The sequence below is a fragment of the Hyla sarda genome, chromosome 1 (genome assembly GCF_029499605.1).
Source record: "Hyla sarda isolate aHylSar1 chromosome 1, aHylSar1.hap1, whole genome shotgun sequence".
Classification (NCBI taxonomy): domain Eukaryota; kingdom Metazoa; phylum Chordata; class Amphibia; order Anura; family Hylidae; genus Hyla; species Hyla sarda.
The window spans coordinates 118,228,003-118,254,444 of record NC_079189.1 but is presented as its reverse complement, the minus strand read 5'-3'; the positions used below and the strand labels follow the sequence as shown (position 1 = coordinate 118,254,444).

The 26,442-nt window shown below is 43.0% G+C and overlaps 1 protein-coding gene across 7 annotated transcripts in view; it reads left to right on the top strand.

The window, feature by feature from the left end:
• The window catches only part of WDR17 (WD repeat domain 17), a 198,574-nt gene extending 174,710 nt beyond the window's left edge, over positions 1-23,864 (top strand). For 6 of the 7 annotated variants that reach the window (XM_056560654.1, XM_056560637.1, XM_056560645.1 and 3 more), the window contains 6 exons: positions 2,949-3,090; positions 3,697-3,799; positions 6,688-6,789; positions 9,042-9,134; positions 11,927-12,110; positions 23,153-23,864. In XM_056560654.1, the coding sequence (XP_056416629.1) occupies positions 2,949-3,090; positions 3,697-3,799; positions 6,688-6,789; positions 9,042-9,134; positions 11,927-12,110; positions 23,153-23,272 (744 nt within the window). In that variant the 3' untranslated portion in view covers positions 23,273-23,864. Of the gene's footprint in view, positions 1-2,948; positions 3,091-3,696; positions 3,800-6,687; positions 6,790-9,041; positions 9,135-11,926; positions 12,111-23,152 lie in introns of those variants that run through there. The other variant, XR_008889319.1, reaches the window with a different exon arrangement.
• Positions 23,865-26,442: the final 2,578 nt, after the last annotated feature.

The window sequence follows — 26,442 nt, the reverse complement described above, 5'->3', positions numbered from 1 at the left end:
TCAATAAGACAGCGTCCACTACTAACCTTGAAAATTCAATAAAAAAAAAAAAAAACACAACACATTGGAAAAATTATTTTATTTAAAAAAACACTCCCCCACAGCCCTCGTTAACCATTTTATTAAAGGAAAAAATAAATAATCCGCCGTAATCCATCGAATCCGCAGTAATCCTCTGCATACACGGATCTGAAACAAGAAGAAAAAAACACAAAAAATTGGTTATGACATTTTTGGCGCTGTCCGCTGGGGAGAGCACCCATGATGCAATGTCTACCCAAACAGGGAGCCACCAATTGGTGCAAAACTATAACTCCCAGCATGCCCAGACAGCCTTTGGCTGTCTGGGCATGCTGGGAGTTGTAGTTTAGCAACAGCTGGAGTCTCCCTGTCTGGGTAGACACTGCCAGAAGGGTCTGTTCACATTATACATAACGTACAATGTGAACAGAGCTTCAGATTAATTAGCCTTGTTCCCTTATGTAGCTCCGCCCCCTAATGACGTCATCACTAGGGGGCGGAGCTACACGAACCCCGCCCGGGACTCGAGGGAAGTAAGCTGGACTTCGTCTTCTGTATACACTGTATACAGCTATCTATAGATAGCTGTATATAGTGTATACCGCCCAAAGGGTTAACCTACACTGTCCAGCAGTGTAAGTTAACTCTTCCCTTGCTGGGCTTGCGCATAGCGCACAGCTCAGCAAGGGGTTAAGTGAGCCAGCAATGTGTATACTGTATACACATTGCAAGCTCACTGTAAGTTCTTGCTGGGCAGTAGATATACGATGTATACCTACGGCTCAGCGTCAGCTGTTCTCCTGGCTCTGAAGCCCTGAGAACAGCTGATCCCGACATTCACATAAGGACGATCGCAGCGGGTGTCAGGAGGAGTGACATCCCTGGGATCTGTCCCTTACTGCAGGTACTAATACTCCCAACATGGAGCACACTCTGCTCCATGCTGGGAGCTGTAGTACCTGCATTAATAGACATATGGCAGCGAGTGTAACTTCTGACACCCGCTGCGATCTGTCTATTAATACAGGTACTACAGTTCCCAGCATGGAGCAGAGTGTGCTCCATGTTGGGAGTGGTAGTACTTGTAGTAAAGGGAAGATCACTGCAGGTATCACTCCTGACGCCCGCTGCGATCCTCCAGTATAATGTATGAATGCTGCGGCCGCTCTTCTATGGTCCCCTGCACGGCCGTATATATACACATATTCCTATTTCTCACAGAGAGCTGTGATTGGCTGGAACCATCTGGCCAATCACAGCTCTGCGGGAAATATGAATATGTGTACATATACGTGAGTGCAGGGGACCATAGAAGAGCAGCCGGCGCATCTATACATTATACAAGATGATCGCAAGGGACCCCTGCAATCTGTCAATTAGTACAGGTAACTACTACTCCCATCATGGAAGAGTGTGTTCCATGCTGGGAGTAGTAGTACTACCTAAAAAATGTTTTAAAAAAAAGTGAAAAACACGCACACACTACATTTTCATTATTGTCGGCTACATTTTTAGTGCTTTACCCGCTCACATAAATTGATCCCTGTTTAAAAATGAATAAACATTTCATAATAAAAAAGATACATTTCATTAGATACAATTTTTTCCATCACCACTGTATCTTTTTTATTATGATTTTTTTATGATACCCTACGAAATTTTCATAAAAAAGGTATCTCCATAATTTTTTAGGATCGCTAAAGTCCAAAAAAAGAATAAAAAGATTTACCGAATGTACCCGAATACCGAATGTATCCGAAAAATCAAACTATCTATATCCTTTTTATTATATTTGTTATCAGAATGAATTCTTCACGTTCGTTTACAGATAACGAATGCATTCGTTATTTACTGCAATATGGTTGGGAAATAACGAATGTATTCGTTACTTTGCTATTCGTATTATCGTGGCTATTCGGGAATGTTCAAAATATGTTTTCGTGCATTCGGATCGGTCCGAATGCACGAAAACGGTAAAATTCGTTAATTTAGACATTCGTGCCTAACCGAATTGCACATGTCTACATCCCTTAGATAAAGGTGTTCCACCTATCATCATGTGCCTGAGTGTTCCCGATGAAGGTGCGCTTTCCTGATTCGGTTATCCTTTGTATCATGACTCAAGCCTGTTTCTGATTCTGCCTGACCCTTCCTGTATCATACTGTGTCCCCTGTTGCTGACCTGAATTTATGCTGCCTGCCTTGATCATTTGCTTGCATCAAATTTTGTCTCTGCCTCATCCCTGGCACCATTCTTACTCTCCTACAACCCGGTCTGCTCAATATGTTGACCTGCCTGACCTCTTGATGCCACACACGAGTACTTTCTTGTCTGCTGGGTTTGTAGAGACACTTGGTACCCTCTACAGCTTCCGCATCCTGGTGTGGGATAGAGTGCGAACACCTAAAGGGTACTTAGACTAAACTCCCGGAAAAGGGCCAAAGCCAAACCGGTTATGTTGCACAATGGGTCCACGTCAATTGCTCATTACAGGTTGCTTAGTGAAAATACTCTGTATGACAATTACAGCCTTTTAAATGGGGTTGTCAGACAGCATGTCCTTAGAAACCATTTTCTCAAATCACTGAGATGTATAGATCAAGTAAAACTAAGAACCAAAAAAGGAGAAGGAGTCCTGGCAATTCCAAGCCATACCCTTTTCTATCTCTTGTAGACTTCAGCTGCTGATTGTGCTGGCATGTCATGGGTTAAAATCCATGAATACCAAGGGCAGATGCAAATAACATACATTTTATAATAACACTTATTTCATCATCATGGCTTAATAGACTAAAAGTATATGATTCTAAGCCCTCATCTGTGATATGCCCAAAGAAAAGAAAATTCATTTTTTCAGCATGTGAACTGATAAAATCTGGCAGGAATACACGTATTCAATATCCAATTATTCCAAATGTGTTTACAGTGTAACCTACCAAGTACAGAAGAATGCTCACAACTTGCTGAGACTTGCTATGAAGATGGAGACACCTTTCAATCCATCAAATATTATCTTCTAAGTTCAGAACCCGAAAAGGCCCTGCCAGTTGGAATCAATTATATTAAAGGTATTGAATTATTGTACTATTAGCTCCTATCAATGCATGTTATAGCTACCTATGGTTTAATGGCAAATATAAACTTGCCATAGTTTTGCTAAGAGTGTCCTTTGGGGGCAGAGGCAGGAATAGAGAGACTCCATTTATTTGGTGCAATATTTAAAGGGGTACTCCGCTGCTCAGCGTTTGGAACAAACTGTACCGAACGCTGGAGCCGGCCCGGGAGCTTGTGATGTCATAGCCCCGCCCCCTCATAACGTCACGAGATCCCAAAGCTGTCATACCCCCTCCCATAGACTTGTATTGAGGGGGTGGGGTGTGACGTCATGAGGGGGCGGGCTATGACATCACGAGCTCCCGGCAACGGCTCCAGCGTTCGGAACAGTTTGAGTACCCCTTTAAAGCGTCAATAAACATGCTCCAAAATCTAGTACTTATGTCATATAAACATACTGCTTTGGAACCATTCAGTAAATTTAGACCTCAGCATGTCAATTCTGCAACATTTTTTATGTGTATTAATAATGCTGTTTTATAATCTACAACACATTTTATGCATGACGAGAAGCCTTTATACACTGACTGATCAATGTATTTTGCTCCCTCTTTCTATAGAACAAATCAGTAGCTGTAACTGGACTCTGGATTCCATATATCCCATTCTTGATCTTCTCAGTTACATCCGAACAGAGAGATTAGTACTGCATAAATGTAGTGAGTGAGTATTTGTTCTACTGCCTGTACATTATTGTATACATGGCTGCTTTTCAGTCACCCAATGAAATAAAAGGCTTATTCCAAAATTAAAATGTATCATCTATAAACAGGATAGGTCAGTGGTCGGCAAGCTGCGGCTCGCGAGCCACATGCGACTCTTCACGCACTTTAATGCGGCTCTTGCAGTGCGGTCGGGCCGCGGCGGCCGCCCATGCACACTGGTAACATACAAGGGCCTGATACTAGTATCAGGCCCTTGTATGCAGAGCAGCAGCGGCCGCATAGTGCCGACCACTGCTGTATACTAAAAACCAGGGTGCCTCCAGCTGTTGTGAAACTACAACTCCTAGCATGCCCAGACTGGCAAAGGCTGTCCGGGCATGGTGGTAGTTGTAGTTTCACAACAGCTTGAGGCCCCCTGGTTCTTAGTTTACAGTATTAGTTTTTACCTGAATTGGCCGGCCCCCGCCTGCAGCCGCACACGGGAGCCGGCCCGGGCAGATAATCATAGGTTTTCCTATGCCGGACATCCCTGTGTCCCGAAAAATCTTTTCGGGACATAAGGATGTCCGCGGGTCACTAACCATTAACCGCCCGCCGCGCGTCCTTCTCTGGTTCTCCTGCGGTCTTCCTGCGATCCTCCGCCTCCCTATGGTTGTACGCAGTGACGTCCCGTGCGTACAACCATAGAGGCGCAGGAGGACCGGAGGAAGACGCGCGCCGGCCAGAGCCTGGTAAGTGACCGGCGGCACGTCATCTTCAGTGTTCTGGTCACCGCTCCTCCGGTCCCGGCACCTACTGCTATGGTGCCATAGGCCATAGCAGTAGATGGTGATCCTGGCCGGAGTAGCGGTGACCGGAACACGGTGGGGGGCAGTATACAGACATACGGCCTCCAGCCGTACACTGTATATGGCTTGAAGCTGTATGTCTGTGGGGGGGGGGGCTGCCTACCATTGTGGGGGGACTATACTGCCAACTATTGTGGGGGAACTATACTGCCACCTATTGTGGGGGAACTATACTGCCAACTATTGTGGGGGGAGGGAGCTGCCTACCATTGTGGGGGAACTATACTTCCAACTATTGTGGGGGAACTATACTGCCAACTATTGTGGGGGGGGGGGAGCTGCCTACCATTGTGGGGGAACTATACTGCCAACTATTGTGGGGGAACTATACTGCCAGCTATTGTGGGGGAACTATACTGCCAACTATTGTGGGGGAACTATACTGCCAGCTATTGTGGGGGGGAGCTGCCTATCATTGTGGGGGAACTTTAATGGCAACTATTGTGGGGGGGAGCTGCCTACCATTGTGGGGGAACTATACTGCCAACTATTGTGGGGGGGGGGCTGCCTACTATTGTGGGGGAACTTCCTAATATTGTGGGGGGGGGAAGCTGCCAACTATTGTGGGGGAGCTGCCTACTATTGTGGGGGAGCTGCTGACCTAATGTGGGGGAACTGCTGACTAATGTGGGGGAGCTGTCTACTATTGTGGGGGAACTGCTGACCTAATGTGGGGGAGCTGCCTACTATTGTGGGGGAACATGCTGCCTACCTAATGTGGGGGGAACTATACTGCCTACCTAATGGGGGGGGGGGACTACAAGGTACCGTACATCACGGTAGGAGGGGTAGTCTTATACTGCGAGTATATCCCAAACTCTATATTTTAACTGTGAAAGTTGGGGGTCGTCTTATACGCCTGCATACATGGTATATGTGAGGGGCACATGTCAGGGGGCTATATATGTGGGGGGCACAGGACAGGGGGTATTATATATTGACAGGGGGCATAATAAGTGAGGGGCACATGTCAGGGGGGCATTATATTGTGAGGGGCACAGGACATGGGGTATTATATATAAGGGGCACATGTCAGGGGGGCATTATATATGAGGGACACATGTCAGGGGGGCATAATATGTGGGGGCAAATGACAGGACCCCACCCCCCCTGTCATGTGCCCCCACATATAATAAAAACTTATTGAAACTAAAAACAGTGTACCATCCTATGTATTTTTGGTTTTAAAAATGTGTCTCTCAAAATAAATTTCAATCGTGGTTTTGGCGAGATTTGGCTCAGTTGAAAAAAAAAGGTTGCCCACCACTGGGATAGGTGATAAGTGTCTGAGACTCTAATCACAAGAACAGGGACCCCTTGAGCAGCAGCATGCATCCTCGACCTATACTCCATTCACTCGCTGTGGGACTTCTGAAGACATTCAAGCATTATACTCACCTATTGTTAGCTCTGCTCCACAGGACAAGAGGGGCCCAGTGGTCATTCTCCACCACCTATAAGATATCTTTGGATAGTTAATACGTTTTTAAACAACAGTTGATAAATATGTAATTAGACATAACTCCAGTGAATGTGTCCACTTACAGGTCATAGGAGGAAATGTCATAGTGCATGTTTTATAAGCCCCTGTCCCATGTTATATGGGACCAAAGCCTTTTAATACCCTGATGATACTGGTGAACCGGGCAAACATGTCAAGGAGGCAGTAAACTGGTGCAATAGTAAGGGGGCACATTGATAAGGGTGATCACTCCATACACCCAATCTGACTGATTTATCGGCACAGTTATGTCTACTTACATCGTGCAACTGTGTTTTTACGTTGTACAAATCACAACTTGTTTAGGGATGTTTCAGTCTATATTTTAAGGAATTTAATTAAAAAAGTGTTAGGGGTGGATGTAACTAAAAGCAGAAAACAGTCACATCAGGAGAGTTGACAGATCCCCTTTGGGAGATTTGAAAGAAAGAAAAAATGAATAGTTTTGCTAAATTAAATATCTATGTTTTGTTTTAGGAGAGGATCAGACAATATGTATTGTTTTGTATAAATATTTATTGTATATTTTTTTTACAGGGTCCGCAATGAGCTTCTCATACTGTGTGGATACATTGGAGCTTTACTCGCTATCAGAAGACACTATACAAGCATTGTTCCTGCACTTTATGAATATACAAGGTAAACACCTACTGGTAGTGGTACAAGACTATTACTCATAATACCTTACAAACACGAAACAAACATTACTATGTTCTTATTTTCTGTCTAAAATCCTTAATATGTCTTTAAAAATCATTGTGATTTAGTGTCACAATCCGTCCTTAGGGCAAGTCGGAACATACAATTGATGCGATCTTTAGTGAAAAGCTAATGTTTTTTTTTTTCTGTTTATTTTTTTTTTTGTTTATTTTTTTTAAATCAACTGGTACCAGAAAGTTAAACACTTTTGTAAATGAAAAAATTGGAATAGAGATACGTAGCTCTACAGCATAAAAATGTACGAGGTTAACTGGATACCTCTCACCCAAAAGAGGAGAAAAAGGAATAAATCAAAAAAAGAAAAAAATTGTTCCAGTCCTCAGTACATTAACTCACCAAAAAGTTATATGGTGTCTGTCTGGTATCACCAAGAAAGGAAATAAATATAATGATCCAATGAATAGATTTATTATATCAAAAATTCCATATATGGGAATTGGCAATAAAATACACTTAAGTACAAAATTATGCTAATAGTGTCCCTTACGTGGGGCCCCACGTAGACACCAATATAATAGTTAAAACGGATGTCTGCAAATGAAAAATGCAATATTGTTGATTTCAGATAGCTGTGGTATCCAATAGTAACTATTGGATACCACAGCTATCTGAAATCAACAATATAGCATTTTTCATTTGCAGACTTTTTGTTGTAGGCTGTTTCTTTGTTACAGGTTGTTTCTTTATTGCAGGTTGTCACTTCTTTAAGTGACATCAGCTACATGGTGATTCATCCAATTTCTATGTAGAATAGGGGATATATGGAGTCAAATTGATTCTTTTATATCGATTTTTGTATTTACTTGTGTATTTGTGACATCCGTTTTAACTATTATATTAGTGTCAATGTGGGGCCCCACGTAAGAGACACTATTATCATAATTTTGTACTTAAGTGTATTTTATTGCCAATTCCCATTTATGAAATTTTTTATATACCGTATTTATCGGGGTATACCACACACCAGCCTATAACACGCACCCTCATTTTACCAAGGATATTTGGGTAAAAAATGTTTTTTACCCAAATATCCATGGTAAAATGAGGGTGCGTGTGTGCGCGTGTATACCCCGATAAACCCCCAGGAAAGGCAGGGGGAGAGAGGCCGTCGCTGCCCGCTTCTCTCCCCCTGCCTTCCCTGGGGTCTAGAGCGCTGCTGCCGGCCCTTCTCTCCCCCTGGCTATCGGCGCCGCTGCCCGTTCTGTCCCCCTGACTATCGGTGCCGGCGCCGATAGCCAGGGGGAGAGAAGCGGCGCCGTCAGCCAGGGGGAGAGAAGGGGCAGCGGCACCCATTGCCGGCGCCGCTGCCCCGTTGCCTCCCCCCATCCCCGGTGGCATAATTACCTGGGTCGGGTCCGCGCTGCTGCAGGCCTCCGGCGCACGTCCCCTGCGTCGTTGCTATGCACAGCGCGGCACACTGACGTCATGCGCCGCGCCGTGCAGCGCATAGCAACGATGCCGGAGACGCACGCCGTAATGCAATGCGTTTCACGGTCACCCGCTTCCTCAGTCTTCTGCCTGATTGCTTGTTATCCTGGTGCACAGCTATCAGTCAAGTTCCTAGAGCACAAACCTGTAATGATGACATGTTAAACGTTCACTTCACCCTCAGATTACTAGTAAGACACCCATGTTCTTATTGTCCTATTTGGACAATAGCTACATTCAGACTGGCCACAACACAGGTCACGCAGCCAAAGATTGCCATGTCATGCTGCCCGAATCATGTTGCATTACAGCTTTTAAAAAGTGAATGGGGTCGCACAGTTGCATCGCAGCTACTGAGTGAATGGGGTTTACTTAACCTTACCACCCGCATATTGCTGGGACCTCAACCTGACTATGGCCAGAAATCCATTCAGTCGCAGCGCAACTGTGAAGCAGCAGCGTGACATGACAATCTTTGCCCATGCAATCTGTGTTACCATCCAATCCGACATGTAGGCCTAGTTCCACAGGTAATCCCACAGTGAGGGACTGAAAAGAGCTGCTAATGTAAATTGAATATGCCTTCATTATTTCTAACTGGGCTCCCAATCTACTTTCATTCACATTGTGCAGCACTGCGTGACTCCTACTGGAGCAACAGGTGGTTATTGCTTATTAAATAACAGGTTCTTTTGTGCAGAAGATATCAATATATTTTCCTTTTCTTTTGTCATCATTTCCAGTCAGCTTCTAAAACGTCGGGAAGTGTCTGTTCCTTTGCAGATTGAGCAGCTCTCGGTGGAGTTAGATGCATGGAGAGCATGTACACTATCCAAGTAAGAACAAACGTTCAGGGTGTATTTTATTCTTTCAAATAGAACCTTTTAATTGAAATCAATCCGGTGGATGCGCTTTATACTCTATAGAATTATACTAGTTTCTTTGCTACAGGATATAGGGCCAGGGTGATATGGGCAATTTGCTATTTGTTTTATATATATATATATATATATATATATATATATGTTGTATTGTATTTGCTTGATTATAGGACAAGGTTTTTTTTTAGAAAAAAAAATACTGAAAGATCTCGTCTTAATAATATAAATTCGTTTTACAATCAGCATTTAGGCTAGGTTCAGACTACGGAATTTACATCTGCAATTCTGCTTTGAAATTGCAGCCGGAAATTCCGCTTGCTAAAATGTGTAGTGCAGTGAATGGGTTTCTGTTCACAAATTCACACTCCGGAATTTGTGAATGGAAAATCCGCTTGGAAATTTTCGCCTGAAGAATGACGTGCTCTTTCTTCAGGCGGAAATCCGCGCGGAACACATTGCAGTCTATTGGAGACTGCGGTGTCCGCGCGGTCCTAGCGCCGACTGATTCAGTCAGCGCTGGCCACACTCGGAATCTCCGGGCGGAAATTTTCTGCCCGGAGATTCCATAGTCTGAACCTAGCTTTACAGTACCTTGCGGGGGGCCTGGCTTCTGTATTCTATTTTGGCCCAGCTCCCACATTCTAGTTCAGCAGTAGCATGGCTACCGTGTGTGTGCGAATGTACCTCCCAGTAGTGCCTAGCACTGAAAGGAAGTTCTCTTTTATTTGATGAAGTCACTTCATCCCAGTGCTCTATGGTAGAACAGCTGAGCAGCGTAGAAGGGAACAATGTCGGAGCTGAATACAGGCTGAGGCCAGGTATACATGAAGCAGGCAGGAAAGATGATTCCGCCCCATTACATATCCAATCTCCTCCAAGTAGGGGGAAGGGGGTAAAATGGTGAAATCAAATTAAATGTGGGGAATTGCAATTTGGCAATGTGGTCACCCTAATGGTCATGTCATGTTACTTTCCAGTGTGGCAGGGAAAAGTGCCACAGAGAAGCTTCACATAAAGTAGTCTTACATTCAGGACTTTTGTTTTTGTCTTTTAATAAGATCCAAAATTTGGGTGGTCATCTTATAAACACGCAAATGCAGCATTCCCAATATATGTACAACATAGGGGATACCTAACATTCTCTGGGGAACGTGGCCACAGGTGCAGGTGACTTTCAGTAATTCCTATTGAAAGTGTCTAGGAAAATGCTAGCACAGTATGTGTGCACATATTCCTATACATATATGTGGTCTTTTGTCACCCTTTTGGAGAATTGGTACATATACCTTATGATCATTATAGACAAATCTGAGTTTACTCATTACCTGTATCGCTTTCATTACATATACTGTACTTTCTGCTAACATCTTGGTACTGAAGCATCTATACACTTGCATGTATAAGGAGGGAACATACAGACAGGCTGGTCTCTTGTTCATGTCAGCAGGATTCCATTGTAAGTGTTTTGTCCTGTGCACAGATGGGCTGTTCATGAATGCTACCTTATTGGACTCTCAAGAAAAGCCTAATAAATGTTCTGCTCTATTATGTGCCATGTCTAACTGGCACATTACTATATAGATTTGGGCTAAAAAAAAAAAAATTATATATATATATATATATATATATATATATATATAAAATACAAAAAAGAGGATTGCAGCAGCACACATTGGTCCAAAAATTGAGGCTCTTAGCGCACTTTTTGATCAAAACGTGTCCCCCATCCACCACGGGGAGGTGGCCTCATTTAGGATGGGAACCTAGCACAAATTCTGAGCCTAACGCTCAGATACCAACTCACCTCTGCTGGGCATATAGCCTCTGACTGGGTGACATGCTGGATCTGCCACAGCAGTGTGCACCCGTGTATAAGGTTGTTGTGCTGGCTATTTTTCTTTTTGCTTGTTTTTATAACTCAGGGGGAATGGCACCCTCTTTAGCTGTGCACCCCTCCCCCTTTCTCACAGGTGGTATTTTAAATTGTTTATGGATCCAGCATGTCACCCAGTCAGAGGCTATATGCCCAGCAGAGGTGAGTGGATAGTTGAGTGTTAGGCTCAGAATTTGTGCTAGGTTCCCATCCTAAATGAGGCCACCTCCCCGTGGTGGATGGGGGACACGTTTTGATCAAAAAGTGCGCTAAGAGCCTACATTTTTTGACCAATGTGTGCTGCTGCAATCCTCTTTTTTGTATACTCTGTATCTGCCACAGCAGTGTGCACCCGTGTATTAGGTTGTTGTGCTGGCTATTTTTCTTTTTGCTTGTATTTACTACACAGGGGGAATGGCACCCTCTTTAGCTGTGCACCACTCCCCCTTTCTCACAGGTGGTTTTTTAAATTGTATATGGATCCAGCATGTCACCCAGTCAGAGGCTATATGCCCAGCAGAGGTGAGTTGGTATCTGAGCGTTAGGCTCAGAATTTGTGCTAGGGTCCCATCCTAAATGAGGCCACCTCCCCGTGGTGGATGGGGGACACGTTTTGATCAAAAAGTGCGCTAAGAGCCTCAATTTTTTGACCAATGTGTGCTGCTGCAATCCTCTTTTTTGTATACTCTGCATCTGCCACAGCAGTGTGCACCCGTGTATTAGGTTGTTGTGCTGGCTATTTTTCTTTTTGCTTATATATATATATATATATATATATATATATATATATATATATATATATATATTCTTGCAAGGATCATGTTTTATAGCCAACTGTTTAAGCAACACTTTTGCTTTTTTGCTTTTTACATAGGTCCAATGATGATCTTCCATACACACCCCCTACAGAAATGCAAAGAAAGATTTATTCAAGTATAGTTGAAAAAATAAAGGAAGAACCAATTAAAGGACTTATTGGACCAGACTATGTCACAGGGTCTAATCTACCTAGTCATTCTGACGTCCATGTATCTTGCTTAACAGGATTCCGAATACAGGTGGGTTACATGTTCATGATGTTTCACTCCAAAAAAAAACAAAACAACAGACATGCAAATGTTCCTCATCTACTACATGGCAGTCAGTAAGCCACCATGAAAAATTGTTGTAACAAGTCCCTCATTCTTGTGACCCCCCCCCCCCCCCGCTAATAGATCAGGGTCACATGTGTGGGACCAAAGACATTTAATATAGAGATCTCTTATGAAAACAGGAACTCTGGAGAGTTAGTGTGACCCCCAACATAAACTAAACATATAATATGCTACTTTCAGTTTTCTCTTAGGGGAACCACTGCATATTGTGTAAAAAATAATAGTCTATCAAAATAATAACAGTTAAAAGTTGTGGACAAAAATATTTGGTTCACTTTTATGCATAATTATTAGTATGACGGTCTATTATAAAATTTAAAATAAAAAATTATGTAATTATAAAAAAAAATAATAATAAACACTTTATATTCATGACATATCCAGTTCTATCAATCCATCTAACTATTTGCAGCATATGTTAACTATTATCTTATTGCTATGCTTATTGGTATACAGTGGGGCAAAAAAAAGTATTTAGTCAGCCACCAATTGTGCAAGTTCTCCCATTTAAAAAGATGAGAGAGGCCTGTAATTTTCATCATAGGTATACCTCAACTATGAGAGAAATAATGAGGAAAAAAATCCATAAAATCACATTGTCTGATTTTTAAGATTTGAAGTTATTTGCAAATTATGGTGGAAAATAAGTATGAAGTCACCTACAAACAAAGAAGAGTTACAGGTCTGTGAGAGAAATAAATCTTGCTTAAGAGTCTCCTCTGTCCACTCATTACCTGTATTAACCCCTTAACGACGGAGGACGTAAATGTACGTCCTGGTGAAGTGATACTTAACGCGCCAGGACGTACATTTACGTCCTAAGCATAACCGCTAGCATCGGAGCGATCGCAGCCAGGGACCCGCCCGTAATGGCGGACATCCGTGATCCCGCGGATGTCCGCCATTAACCCCTCAGATACCGTGATCAATACAGATCACGGCACCTGCAGCATCGCAGTCACTAAAATGGAAGATCGGATCGCACACAGCGCTGCCACGGCGATCCGATCATCCAGCACAGCAGACGGAGGTCCCCTCACCTGCCTCCGAAGCCTTCCGGGAGTCTTCTGCTCTGATCTGCCTTCCCGCAGACCAGAGCACAAGATGACCGATAATGCTGATCAGTGCTGTGTCCTATACATAGCACTGAAAAGTATTAGCAATCAAATGAGTGCTATAAATAGTCCCCTATGGGGACTATTAAAGTGTAAAAATAAAAGTAAAAAAATTAAGTAAAAAAAAATGTAAAAAACATCCTCCCCAATAAAAACGTAAATTGTCCAATTTTCTCTATTTCACCCCCAAAATGTGTTAAAAAAATATTATATACACATATTTGGTATCGCCGCGTGTGTAAATATCTGAACTATTAAAATAAAATGTTAATGAACAGCGTGAACGTAAAAATAAAAAAAAGTCCAAAATAGATGCTTTTTTTATAACATTTTATTCCCCAAAAAATGTATAAAAAATGGATTAAAAGTTCTATATAAGCAAATATAGCAATAAAAAGTACAGATCACGGTGCAAAAAATGAGCCCTCATACTGCTACTTATACGGAAAAATGAAAAAGTTATAGGTCTTCAAAATTTTAAAACGTATTAATTTGGTTAAAAAGTTTGCGATTTTTTTTTTTTAAGCGCAACAGTAATAGAAAAGTATGTTATCATTTTAATTGTATTGACCCAAATAATAAAGAACACATGTTTTGTTTTCACGCCATACGTAAATTGTACGGCATGAAAACAAAACCTTCCAAAATTAGCAAAATTGCTGTTTTCTTTTTAATTTCACCACACCAATAGTATTTTTTTGGTTGTGCCATACATTTTATGGTAAATTGAGTGGCATTACAACGGACAACTGGTCACGCAAAAAATAAGCCCTCATACTAGTCTGTAAATGAACATATAAAAGAGTTATGATTTTTTGAAGGTGAGAAGGAAAAAACGAAAACGTAAAAATTAAATTGTCTGCGTCCTTAAAGGGGTACTCCGGTGGAAACCTTTTTTTTTTTTAATCAACTGGTGCCAGAAAGTTAAATAGATTTGTAAATTACTTCTATTAAAAAATCTTAATCCTTCCAGTACAGTGGTCCTCAACATACGATGGTAATTCGTTCCAAGCGAGCCATCGTTTGTCGATTCCATCGTATGTTGAGGGATTCGTGCAATGTAAAGTATAGGAAGCAGTACTCACCTGTCCCCGCCGCTCGCGATGGTGTCCGCACCGCTCACGATGGTGACCCCGGGCCTCTGGTGGGCTCTCCTGGTCTTATCCGGTCCTCTGCTGTCTTCTCCGGTCCTCTGCTGTCTTCTCCGGTCCTCTCCTGGTCTTCTCCGGTCCTCTGCTGTCTTCCACAAGGCCCTACTGGGCCTGCGTAGCGACGTCATTACGTCGCTGCGTACGCCATTCCTATTGGATGACATGCGCAGCAGCGTATTGACGTCATCGGAGAGGGCAGAGAAGACACCGGAAGACCAGCGCTGGACCTGAAGGGCACCCCAGAGCATCGTGGAGGGGTAAGTAATACTCACCGCACCACACGGGGAACATTAAGCTGCTATCCGGCAGCAGCTTAAGCATTTTGCGCTGCCGGATAGCACTTAATGCGATGGCCCCGACATAAAAAAGCATCGTATGTCGATGCTGACATCGGCATGCGATGGCCTCTGAGAGGCCATCGTATGTCTATTTGATCATATGTCGGGGCCATCGTAGGTCGGGGGGTCACTGTACTTATTAGCTGCTGAATACTACAGAGGAAATTCTTTTCTTTTTGGAACACAGTGCTCTCTGCTGACATCTCTGTCCATTTTAAGAACTGTCCAGAGTAGAAGAAAATCCCCATAGCAAACATATACTGCTCTGGACAGTTCCTAAAATGGACAGAGATGTCAGCAGAAATCACTGTGTTCCAAAAAGAAAAGAATTTCCTATGTAGTATTCAGCCTCTAATTAGTACTGGAAGGATTAAGATTTTTTAATAGAAGTAATTTACAAATCTGTTTAACTTTCTCGCACCAGTTGATTTAAAAAAATAAATAAAAAAAACACGTTTTCCACTGGAGTACCCCTTTAACCACTTAAGGACCACGCCATTTTACACCTTAGGACCAGAGCGTTTTTTGTACATCTGACCACTGTCACTTTAAACATTAATAACTCTGGAATGCTTTTACCTATCACTCTGATTCCAAGATTGTTTTTTCGTGACATATTCTACTTTATGTTAGTGGTAAAATTTTGTCGATACTTGCATCGTTTCTTAGTGAAAAATTCCAAAATTTGATGAAAAAATTGAAAATTTAGCATTTTTCTAACTTTGAAGCTCTCTGCTTGTAAGGAAAATGGATATTCCAAATCATTTTTTTTTTATTCACATATACAATATGTCTACTTTATGTTTGCATCATAAAATGTACGTGTTTTTACTTTTGGAAGACACCAGAGGGCTTCAAAGTTCAGCAGCAATTTTCTAATTTTTCACAAAATTTCCAATATCACAATTTTTCAGGGACCAGTTCAGGTTTGAAGTGGATTTGAAGGGTCTTCATATTAGAAATACCCCACAAATGACCCCATTATAAAAACTACACCCCCAAAGTATACAAAATGACATTCAGTCAGCATTTTAACCCTTTAGGTGTTTCACAGGAATAGCAGCAAAGTGAAGGAGAAAATTCACAATCTTCATTTTTTATACTCGCATGTTCTTGTAGACCCAATTTTTGAATTTTTACAAGGGGTAAAAGGGGAAAATGTATACTTATATTTGTAGCCCAATGTGTCTCGAGTAAGCACATACCTCATATGTCTATGTAAAGTGTTCGGCGGGCGCTGTAGAGGGCTCAGAAGCGAAGGAGCGACAAGGGGATTTTGGAGAGTAAGTTTTTCTGAAATGGTTTTTGGGGGGCATGTTCCATTTAGGAAGCCCCTATGGTGCCAGAACAGGAAAAAAAAAAACACATGGCATACCATTTTGGAAACTAGACCCCTTGAGGAACGTAACAAGGAATAAAGTGAGCCTTAATACCCGACAGGTGTTTCACGACTTTTGCATATGTAAAAAAATAAAAAATAAATTTCACTAAAATGTGTTTCCCCCCAATTTTATGCAAGGGTTAATAGCAGAAAATACCCCCCAAAATTTGTAACCTCATCTCTTCTGAGTATGGAGGTACCCCATAAGTTGACCTGAAGTGCACTATGGGCGAACTACAATGCTCAGAAGAGAAGGAGTCATATTTGGCTTTTTGAGAGCAAATTTTGCTCGGGGGCATGTCGCATTTAGGAAGCCCCTATGGTGCCAGGACAGCAAAAAATACCCACATGGCATACCATTTTGGAAACTAGACCCCTTGAGGAACGTAACAAGGGGTACAGTGAGCATTTACCCCCCACTGGTGTCTGTCAGATCTTTGGAACAGTGGGCTGTCCAAAATTTTTAATTTGCACAGCCCACTGTTCCAAAGATCTGTCAGACACCAGTGGGGTGTAAATTCTCACTGCACCCCTCATTACATTCCATGAGGGGTGTAGTTTCCGAAAGGGGGTCACATGTGGGGTTTTGTTTTTTTTGCGTTTGTCAAAACTGCTGTAACAATCAGCCACCCCTGTGCAAATTACTTCAAATGTACATGGTGCACTCTCCCTTCTGGGCCTTGTTGTGCGCCCCCAGAGCACTTTGCGCCCACATATGGGGTATCTCCGTAGTCGGGAGAAATTGCATTACAAATTTTGGGGGGCTTTTTTCCCTTTTACACTAACATGCTGGTGTAGACCCCAACTTCACCTTTTCATAAGGGGTGGAAGGAGAAAAAGCCTCCCAAAATTTGTTAGGCAATTTCTCCCGAGTACGGCGATACCCCATATGTGGCCCTAAACTGTTGCCTTGAAATACGACAGGGCTCCGAAGTGAGAGCGCCATGCGCATTTGAGGCCTGAATTAGGGATTTGCATAGGGGTATTCTACGCCAGTGATTCCCAAACAGGGTGCCTCCAGCTGTTGCAAAACTCCCAGCATGCATGGACAGTCAAGGGCTGTCCGGCAATACTGGGAGTTGTTGTTTTGCAACAGCTGGAGGCTCCATTTTGAAAACAATGGCGTACCAGACGTTTTTCATTTTTATTGGGGAGGGGAGGGGGGCTGTGTAGGGGTATGTGTATATGTAGTGTTTTTTACTTTTTATTTAATTTTGTGTTAGTGTAGTGTAGTGTAGTGTTTTTAGGGTACAGTCACACGGGCGGGGGATTACAGCGAGTTTCCCGCTGCGAGTTTGAGCCGCCGCACAAAATTTGCTGCATTGAAAACTTGCAGCCTGATACTCACTGTAAGCCCCCTGCCCATGTGAATGTACCCTGTACATTCACAGGGGGGGACCTCCAGCTGTTGCAAAACTACAACTCCCAGCATGCACGGTCTATCAGTGCATGCTGGTAGTTATAGTTTTACAACAGCTGGAGGCACACAGGTTGGGAAACACTGAGTTAGGAAACAGACAATGTTTCCCAACCAGTGTGCCTCCTGTTGTTGCAAAACTACAACTCCCAGCATTCTCAGGCATGCTGGAAGTAGTAGTTCGGCAACATCTTTAGAGCCAGATGTTGCCGAACTACAACTCCCAGCATGCTTGGAGTTGTAGTTTTGCAACATCTGGAGGACTACAGTTAGCAGACCACTAATACAGTGGCTCCCAATCTGTGCCCTTCCAGATGTTGCAAAACTACAACTCCCACTATGCCAAAACTGTCCAGGCATGCTGGGAGTTGTAGTTCTGCAACATCTAAAGGGCCAGATGTTACAGAACTACAACTCCAAGCATGCCTGGACAGTAAGGGCATGCTGAGGATGTGTAGTTTTGCAACATCTGGAAGGGCACAGTGGTCCCAAAAATGCGGACCTCCAGATGTTGCAAAACTACAACTCCCAGCATGCCCAGACGCCAAGGGCTGTCTGGGCATGCTGGGAGTTGTAGTATACAGGGTCCCAATACAGCAATGCATGTCGCTTTACGGCGACGTGCATTGCTGTAAAGGGCCCGACCGCGGCTGAAGATCAACTCACCTGTCGCCGCCGTCTTCATTGCAGGGATCCGGGTCTTCAGGGACGAGGTAAGTACCGGGGCCGGTCCCCAGCACTCCCCCGTCCCCCGGCGCGTCCTCCGGTCTTCCTCCCGTCCTCTCCGGACTTTCAGGGGCCGGGCAGGGCGGGAGGAAGTAACCCCCCCCCCCCCCCTGCAATTGGTCGGTTAACTAACCGAAGAATCGCAGGGGATCGGAGGAGGTGGCAGGCTTGCCACCTCGCTCCTAGGCTCCAATATGGACCTGGCGGTCTGTGACAACCGGGATCATGCAAAATTACCGGGCGGTCGGGTCCCAGAGACCCGATCAGCCCGGTATCGCCGCAGATCGCAAGGGCGATTTCCCTTGCGATTTGCGGCGATCGCCGACATGGGGGGCCTACATGGCCCCCCTTAGTGTTTGCTCTGGATGCCTGCTGAAGGATTTCAGCAGGCATCCAGTTCCGATCTCTGCCCGGCGAGCGGCAGGGACCGGAAAAGGCCATGACGTCGTGGGACGTCATTGGTCCTTAAGGCCCAGGGTGCCATGACATCCCAGGACGTCATTGGTCTTTAAGAGGTTAAGGCCCAAATGGGTTAAAGGGGTTATCCAGGAAAAACTTTTTTTTTATATATCAACTGGCTCCAGAAAGTTAAACAGATTTGTAAATTACTTCTATTAAAAAATCTTAATCCTTTCAGTACTCATGAGCTGATGAAGTTGAGTTGTTCTTTTCTGTCTAAGTGCTCTCTGATGACACGTGCCTCGGGAACCGCCCAGTTTAGAAGCAAATCCCCATAGCAAACATCTTCTACTCTGTGCAGTTCCCGAGACAAGCAGAGATGTCAGCAGAGAGCACTGTTGCCAGACAGAAAAGAACAACTCAACTTCAGCAGCTGATAATTATTGAAAGGATAAAGATTTTTTAATATAAGTCATTTACAAATCTGTTTAACTTTTTGGAGCCAGTTGATATAAAAAGAAAAATGTTTTTTTCCTGGAATACCCCTTTAATGGCACCTGTTTAAACTTGCTATCAGTATAAAAGACACCTGTCCACAACCTCAAACAGTCACACTCCAAACTCCACTATGGCCAAGACCAAAGAGCTGTCGAAGGACACCAGAAGCAAAATTGTAGACCTGCACCAGGCTGGGAAGACTGAATCTGCAATAGGAAAGCAGCTTGGTGTGAAGAAATCAACTGTGGGAGCAATTATTAGAAGATGGAAGAAATACAAGACCACTGATAATCTCCCTCGATCTGGGGCTCCACGCAAGATCTCACCCCGTGGTGTCAAAATGATCACAAGAACAGTGACCAAAAATCCCATAGCCACACGTGGGGACCTAGTGAATGACCTGCAGAGAGCTGGGACCAAAGTAACAAAGGCTACCATCAGTAACACACTATGCCGCCAGGGACTCAAATCATGCAAATCATGCAGATGTGTCCCCCTGCTTAACCCCTTAAGGACCGGAGGTTTTTCCGTTTTTGCATTTTCGTTTTTTGCTCCTTGCCTTTAAAAAATCATAACTCTTTCAAATTTACACCTAAAAATCCATATGATGGCTTATTTTTTGCGCCACCAATTCTACTTTGTAATGACGTCAGTCATTTTGCCCAAAAATCTATGGTGAAGCGGGAAAAAAAATCATTGTGCGACAAAATTGAAAAAAAAAACGCTGTTTTGTAACTTTTGGGGGCTTCCGTTTCTACGTAGTACATTTTTCGGTAAAAATGACACCTGATATGTATTCTGTAGGTCCATACGATTAAAATGATACCCTACTTATATAGGTTTGATTTTGTCGGACTTCTGGAAAAAATCATAACTACATGCAGGAAAATTAATACGTTTAAAATTGTCATCTTCTGACCCCTATAACTTTTTTATTTTTCCGTGTATGGGGCGGTATGAGGGCTCATTTTTTGCGCCGTGATCTGAAGTTTTTAACGGTACCATTTTTGCATTGATAGGACTTATTGATCACTTTTTATTCATTTTTAAATGATATAAAAAGTGACCAAAAATGCACTATTTTGGACTTTGGAATTTTTTTGCGCGCACGCCATTGACCGAGCGGTTTAATTAATGATATATTTTTATAATTCGGACATTTCCGCACGCGGTGATACCACATATGTTTATTTTTATTTTTATTTACACTGTGTTTTTTTTTTTATTGGAAAAGGGGGGTGATTCAAACTTTTAATAGGGGAGGAGTTAAATGATCTTTATTCACTTTTTTTTTTCACTTTTTTTTTGCAGTGTTATAGGTCCCATAGGGACCTATAACACTGCACACACTGATCTTCTATGTTGATCACTGGTTTCTCATAAGAAACCAGTGATCAACGATTCTGCCGGATGACTGCTCATGCCTGGATCTCAGGCACTGAGCAGTCATTCGGCGATCGGACAGCGAGGAGGCAGGTAGGGGCCCTCCCGCTGTCCTGTCAGCTGTTCGGGATGCCGCGATTTCACCGCGGCTATCCCGAACAGCCCACTGAGCTAGCCGGGATGCTTTCGGTTTCACTTTAGACGCGGCGTTCAACTTTGAACGCCGCGTCTAAAGGGTTAATAGCGCGCGGCACAGCGATCAATGCCGCGCGCTATTAGCCACGGGTCCCGGCCGTTGTTAGAGGCCGGGCCCGACCCGCTATGACGCGGGGCCATGCCGTGGCCCCGCGTTATAGATCGGGAGTGGACACATGACGTTCCAGTACGTCATGTGTCCTTAAGGGGTTAAGCCAGAACGTGTCCGGGCCCTTCTGAAGTTTGCTGTAGAGCATTTGGATGATTCAGAAGAGTATTGGGAGAATGTCATATGTCAAATATGTCATATGAAACCAAAGTAGAAATTTTTGGTAAAAACTCAACTTGTCGTGTTTGGAGGAGAAAGAATGCTAAGTTGTATCCAAAGAACACCATACCTACTGTGAAGCATGGGGGTGGAAACATCATGCTTTGGGGCTGTTATTCTGCTAAGGGACCAGGACGACTGATCCGTGTAAAGGAAAGAATAAATGGGGCCATTAATCATGAGATTTTGAGTGAAAAACCTCCTTCAATCAGCAAGAGCATTGAAGATGAAACATGGCTGGGTCTTTCAGCATGATAATAATCCCAAACACACCACCCAGGCAACGAAGGAGTGGCTTCATAAGAAGCATTTCAAGGTCCTGGAGTGGCCTAGAAAGTCTCCAGGTCTCAACCGCATAGAAAACCTTTGGAGGGATTTGAAAGTCAGTGTTGCCCATCGACAGCCCCAAAACATCATTGCTCTAGAGGAGATCTGCATGGAGTAATGGGCCAAAATTGTGTGTGAAAACCTTGTGAAGACTTACAGAAAACATTTGACCTCTGTCATTACCAACAAAGGGTATATAACAAAGTGTTGAGATGAACTTTTGTTATTGACCAAATACTTATTTTCCACCATAATTTGCAAATAAATGATTTAAAAATCAGACAATGTGATTTTATGGATTTTTTTTCTCATTCTGTCTCTCATAGTTGAGGTATACCTATGAAGAAAATTACAGGCCTCTCTCATCTTTTTAAGTGGGAGAACTTGCACAATTGGTGGCCGACTAAATACTTATTTGCCCCACTGTATATACAACATTTCGAACTATTGTAAACAAAGAGGAAGTGTTGCCTATAGCAACCACACCCATTGTTCAATGATCTACCTACTTGCAATGCCACACTGATAGTCGTGTTTCCTGGTTAGGCAGAGCAGAGTATGCATGAAGGTACTGATATGCTCTGAGCAACTCAGTCTGGGAGAAGTTCTGGAACTGTGATGGGCAAGGAAGCAAAGAAAAAATCTTCTTAAAGACAGTAGAAAATAGAGCACTCACTGCAAAGTTCAATCTTCTTTTATTGTGTAACAAACCTACATATTGACACAGCCAGAGACATAAGAGAGGTACGATCCCCGTACCTCTCTTATGTCTTCCCACTGTGTCCATATGTAAGTATTTTACACAATAAAAGAAGATTGAATGTTATGGTGAGTGCTCTTCTACTGTCTTTAATAAGATTTTTCCTATATGACTTGTTTTCCGCTAAGAAGTCGAGCACCTGTTAAGCAGTTCTATTAGGACCGATTGCCTGTGCATTTACTATCCAAGCCAATTGCTGTATAGAGTGTGACTTGAGCGTGGTGCTCCATAGTGCAATAGACTTTTCTTTTTCTCTTTGTTGGATGGGAAGCAAAGAAAACTCACTGTTCCTGGGACCAATCCATGACTATATGATCTTTGTGACGTGGTGTCAGTTTCTTCCTGTCCTAAAGTAAACAAGCACAAAATGTTGTCCCTTTCCTTCTGCATGGTAAAAGAGAAATGTGGATTCACATGACCAGGCAATGTTTTTCTTCTGCTAAGTGTTTCTTTATTTTAGCTCCTTTGCCCACCGGAGTCATCTTTCTGTTTTTATTTAACCACAACATAGGCCATGACAAGTTGTGGGTTCATACACATTTTTTAAAATTCTGCCCCCACGCTGGTCTAATCCACCTTAGGCCTCATTCACACCCGTGTAGAAGGCTCTGTTCAGGGGCCAGAAAACAAAGCTGGTCGATCTATTGCTCAACAAAATCTAATGAATCCAATTGACTTCAATGGGCTCAGTCTGGTGTCTATTTATTCAGCAGCATCTGACCGGATAAAAAAAAAAGTTCCTGCTATTTTAGTGGATTCTGTGATGGGGCTCCCAAATGGAACTCCAGGTCAGATTTGAGCACTCCTGATTTTATGCTGCACTCCATGTCAAGTCTCTATAAAGAAAAGCACCTATCGGGGTCTCTAATAAGGTGGCTGTTGATTGTATTTCGTATGTTAAGACACTGACAGCTGTTTCTTCTTACAGGGCCCCGTGTTCTTTCTAGAAGATGGGAAATCAGCTATTTCACTGAACGATGCATTAATGTGGGCGAAGGTTAACCCCTTCTCACCTTTAGGGACTGGGATACGATTAAATCCTTTCTGAATGTGGATTAATCTGGAACACATGGAGGATAAAGATGCTTGTCAAAAATAAAAATCCAAGGACAATGGGACAGAGAATGAGCAGCTTCAGGCAGCTGTACTGGGATGATAACCATTGTCTCAGATGACATTCCTACAGATGCAGCTATTTTACGTTTGTGTTTGGTAATGGTTAAGTCAAATCTAGATATATATATAGAAAATAAAATTACGTTTAGTTTGACTAGCCAGAGCCCAACATGTTCTGTCATTGTTTACATATTCCTTTATGCAGGATATTACCATTTCATAAGGTACTGTATATGTCAAGTAATACTTGGTAGCTTCAGTTCAAATAACTCAATTTAAGCTGCTTGGTGGTTATTCCAGTGCTGTACATAGGCCAGGAAATTAAACTGTGAACTTTATTACCATTTTTAAGTAATGTAAAGATTTAGCACACAAATTTGTACTGTAACTTTACTGTGTGTAGTATAGCACTGACTGTAAAGATATGCATTAATGAATGCTGACATTTTATCATACAGTATATGTTTCCCTCAGTTTATGGTTTATACAGATGTTCTATTTACAGAATAAAGCTAATCCAGTAATCCATGGCTTGGATTTATTATATTACAGCATAATGTGTACAGATGTGTTCCAGTGGAGTTCTAGGAGTGTGGCACAGAACTGAACCAGCAAAAATGTTGTCCTGAAGAGCTGCTGCTTTTATTGCCAAGGAAATATGTCAGGCTTTAACACAAACATATAGGGAAAATCTGCGCTCTGCGCACTAATAGGACAGGTGGGATTTTTTATTATACTTGATCCCTGAAATTTTTTGGAGGGAGCATTGTGCTGCCGACGGGACTAAGGGAAACAGATTTACATTCTAAAGGTAGGATCACACGTGTCGTATTTTGCTGCATATTTTTCTACTTATTGAAGTAAATGAGTTACAAAATCAGCTGCAGAAAATATGACACGTGTAATCCCACCCTAAGTCATAGGGAGGGACTTTCACCAAAGATGACTCTCTCATCTGACGATCTGTCTTGAAGACTGTAATAAATGTATTAACAGAAGACCAAGAGGCAGCATTGCTTATCTGATCAATGGACACAGAATTTCGCTCAGGAGTAGAGGTGGACACAGATCTGGTAGAACATCTAGCAGTTAGAATAGCTTTATAATTAGTCTCTTTAATCCAACAAGACATTTGGTCTCAGAGGCCTTTTTCCCTTTCTTTACACAAGAAGAAGAAATAAAGAGATTCTCATCTTTCCTGCATACAGCAGATCAGGCTAAATGGGCTTGTAATATATAAGATATATCTAGAAGATGCCAAGGAGAGTCTTAACTGGCAGAGGAAGGTGACAATAAAATAAGTAGAGAAATTGATTTGAGAGGAGACCTTAGGTCTAAAGGTTGTCCGAAATCTTTAAGATACCTTGTTCGGGGGAAAATATATAGAAGTTCCAGTAGAACCTAGGGCCTGAAGTTTTCCTTCTCTTTGCAGTAGCTATAGCAGAAAATAAGTTCTGTTGAGCATTTATTCCGAGGCATTTATAAACTCTGGAGATTTATACCAAGATCCCAAGGAGATACTGGATTTTAGACCCTAGGTCTAATTTTGGTTATGGCAATGAGGAAATACCAAAAATTCCAGAATTACAATCCTAGCATACACTTAGTAGAAGTCCCTCTGGACTGGCTTGGTGTATTAAAGGGGTTATCCAGGAATATAAAAACACAGCTAATTTCTTTCAAAAACAGCTCTACATCTGTCTCCAGGTTGGGTGTGGGGTTTTACAACTTGGCTCCATTCACTTCAATGGAACTGAGCTGCAGAACCACACCCAACCTGGAGACAGACTGGGAGCAGTTTTTGAAAGAAATTAGCTCTGCTTTTTTATTCCTGGATAACCCCTTTAACTACAGCCTCAGAAAGGCCCCTAGCTCTCAACCTCCAAGCTGTTAGCTTGAATTTCCTCACATTTGGACACAGGCAGCTGCACTGAGTCCCCAAGTCTTGCCTGCGTGGAAGAATACATTCAAGTTCCATGGGACAGACATGTCCACTACCATAGGTTTGTCCTCCTGGAAATAGTAGACATTTGGCATTGGATTCACGATTAACTGAAAGGCTAGAAGAATCAGGGACCACTCCCCTGGGATAGATTAGCTTAACCTGTCTGCTTGGATATTGATGGTTTCTGGAACGGATTTTGCAGACAGGTGAAGAAGATGAGTCTCGGCTAACTGCAGAACCTGACCTGTCTCTGTAGATAAAGTGAAGCTTTATGTCCTTCCTTGTCTGTTGATGTAAGGGGTTAGTGTCCTGTTTTATGTTCATATTTTTATGGATTCTCCTTTCATGAGTGAAAGAAAATGTTGCAAGGCCAGATGAACTGCTCTGAAATGTTATGGTCTCTTGCTATATTCTAGGGACCAGTAGCTCTGGACTGTGAAGGTGTTTAAATGTCCTCCTCATCCTCATAATGTAAGTCTACAGAACTGTCCTGCTCACATAGACAGAGCAGGAAGAGATGTGCGTGGCAGAAGGGTTCTCTCCCTGTTTGATGTAGGTTGGAGTCTGAGGCTATGTTCACACTACAGAATGTCCGCACGGAAAATGGCAAGTCCCGGCATAAACATGACTAGGACCGCATAGGAATGCACCGCCTCATAGGCGGCTTTTCATTCCGTGCGGAGTCTACTGAATGAATGTATGTGTTCATTCTTTCTGCGGACACTGAAATTGGAATTCCTGTGCTGGAAACATTGAATTCAATTCGACTCTGCTGCAGCGGAATCTCTGCTGAATTCCAATGCAGAATTTGGAACGATAATTCTAGGCATAAAAGGGAGTATCAGGTTTGTCCAAAGTGTTCATTTATTAAAGGAGAACTCCGTAATAGGAAAATTATCATCCATACTGCCGGCAGTAAAAGAATAAACAGGTACATATCTTCCTTCGCTCCCCCGGTGCCTCCGGTAACCGGCTCCGGCCCTCTTCCTGGTTGCCGGTGGTCGGCGAGTCATACTGCACTCAGCCAATCACCGGCTGCAGCGAAGTCCCGACTCGGCCGGCGATAGGCTGAGCGGCAGGGTGACTTTTTCGGCCCCGGCACCTGCAACCAGGAAGAGGATCGCGGCGGAGGCTGGAGCCGGTTACCAGAGGCACCA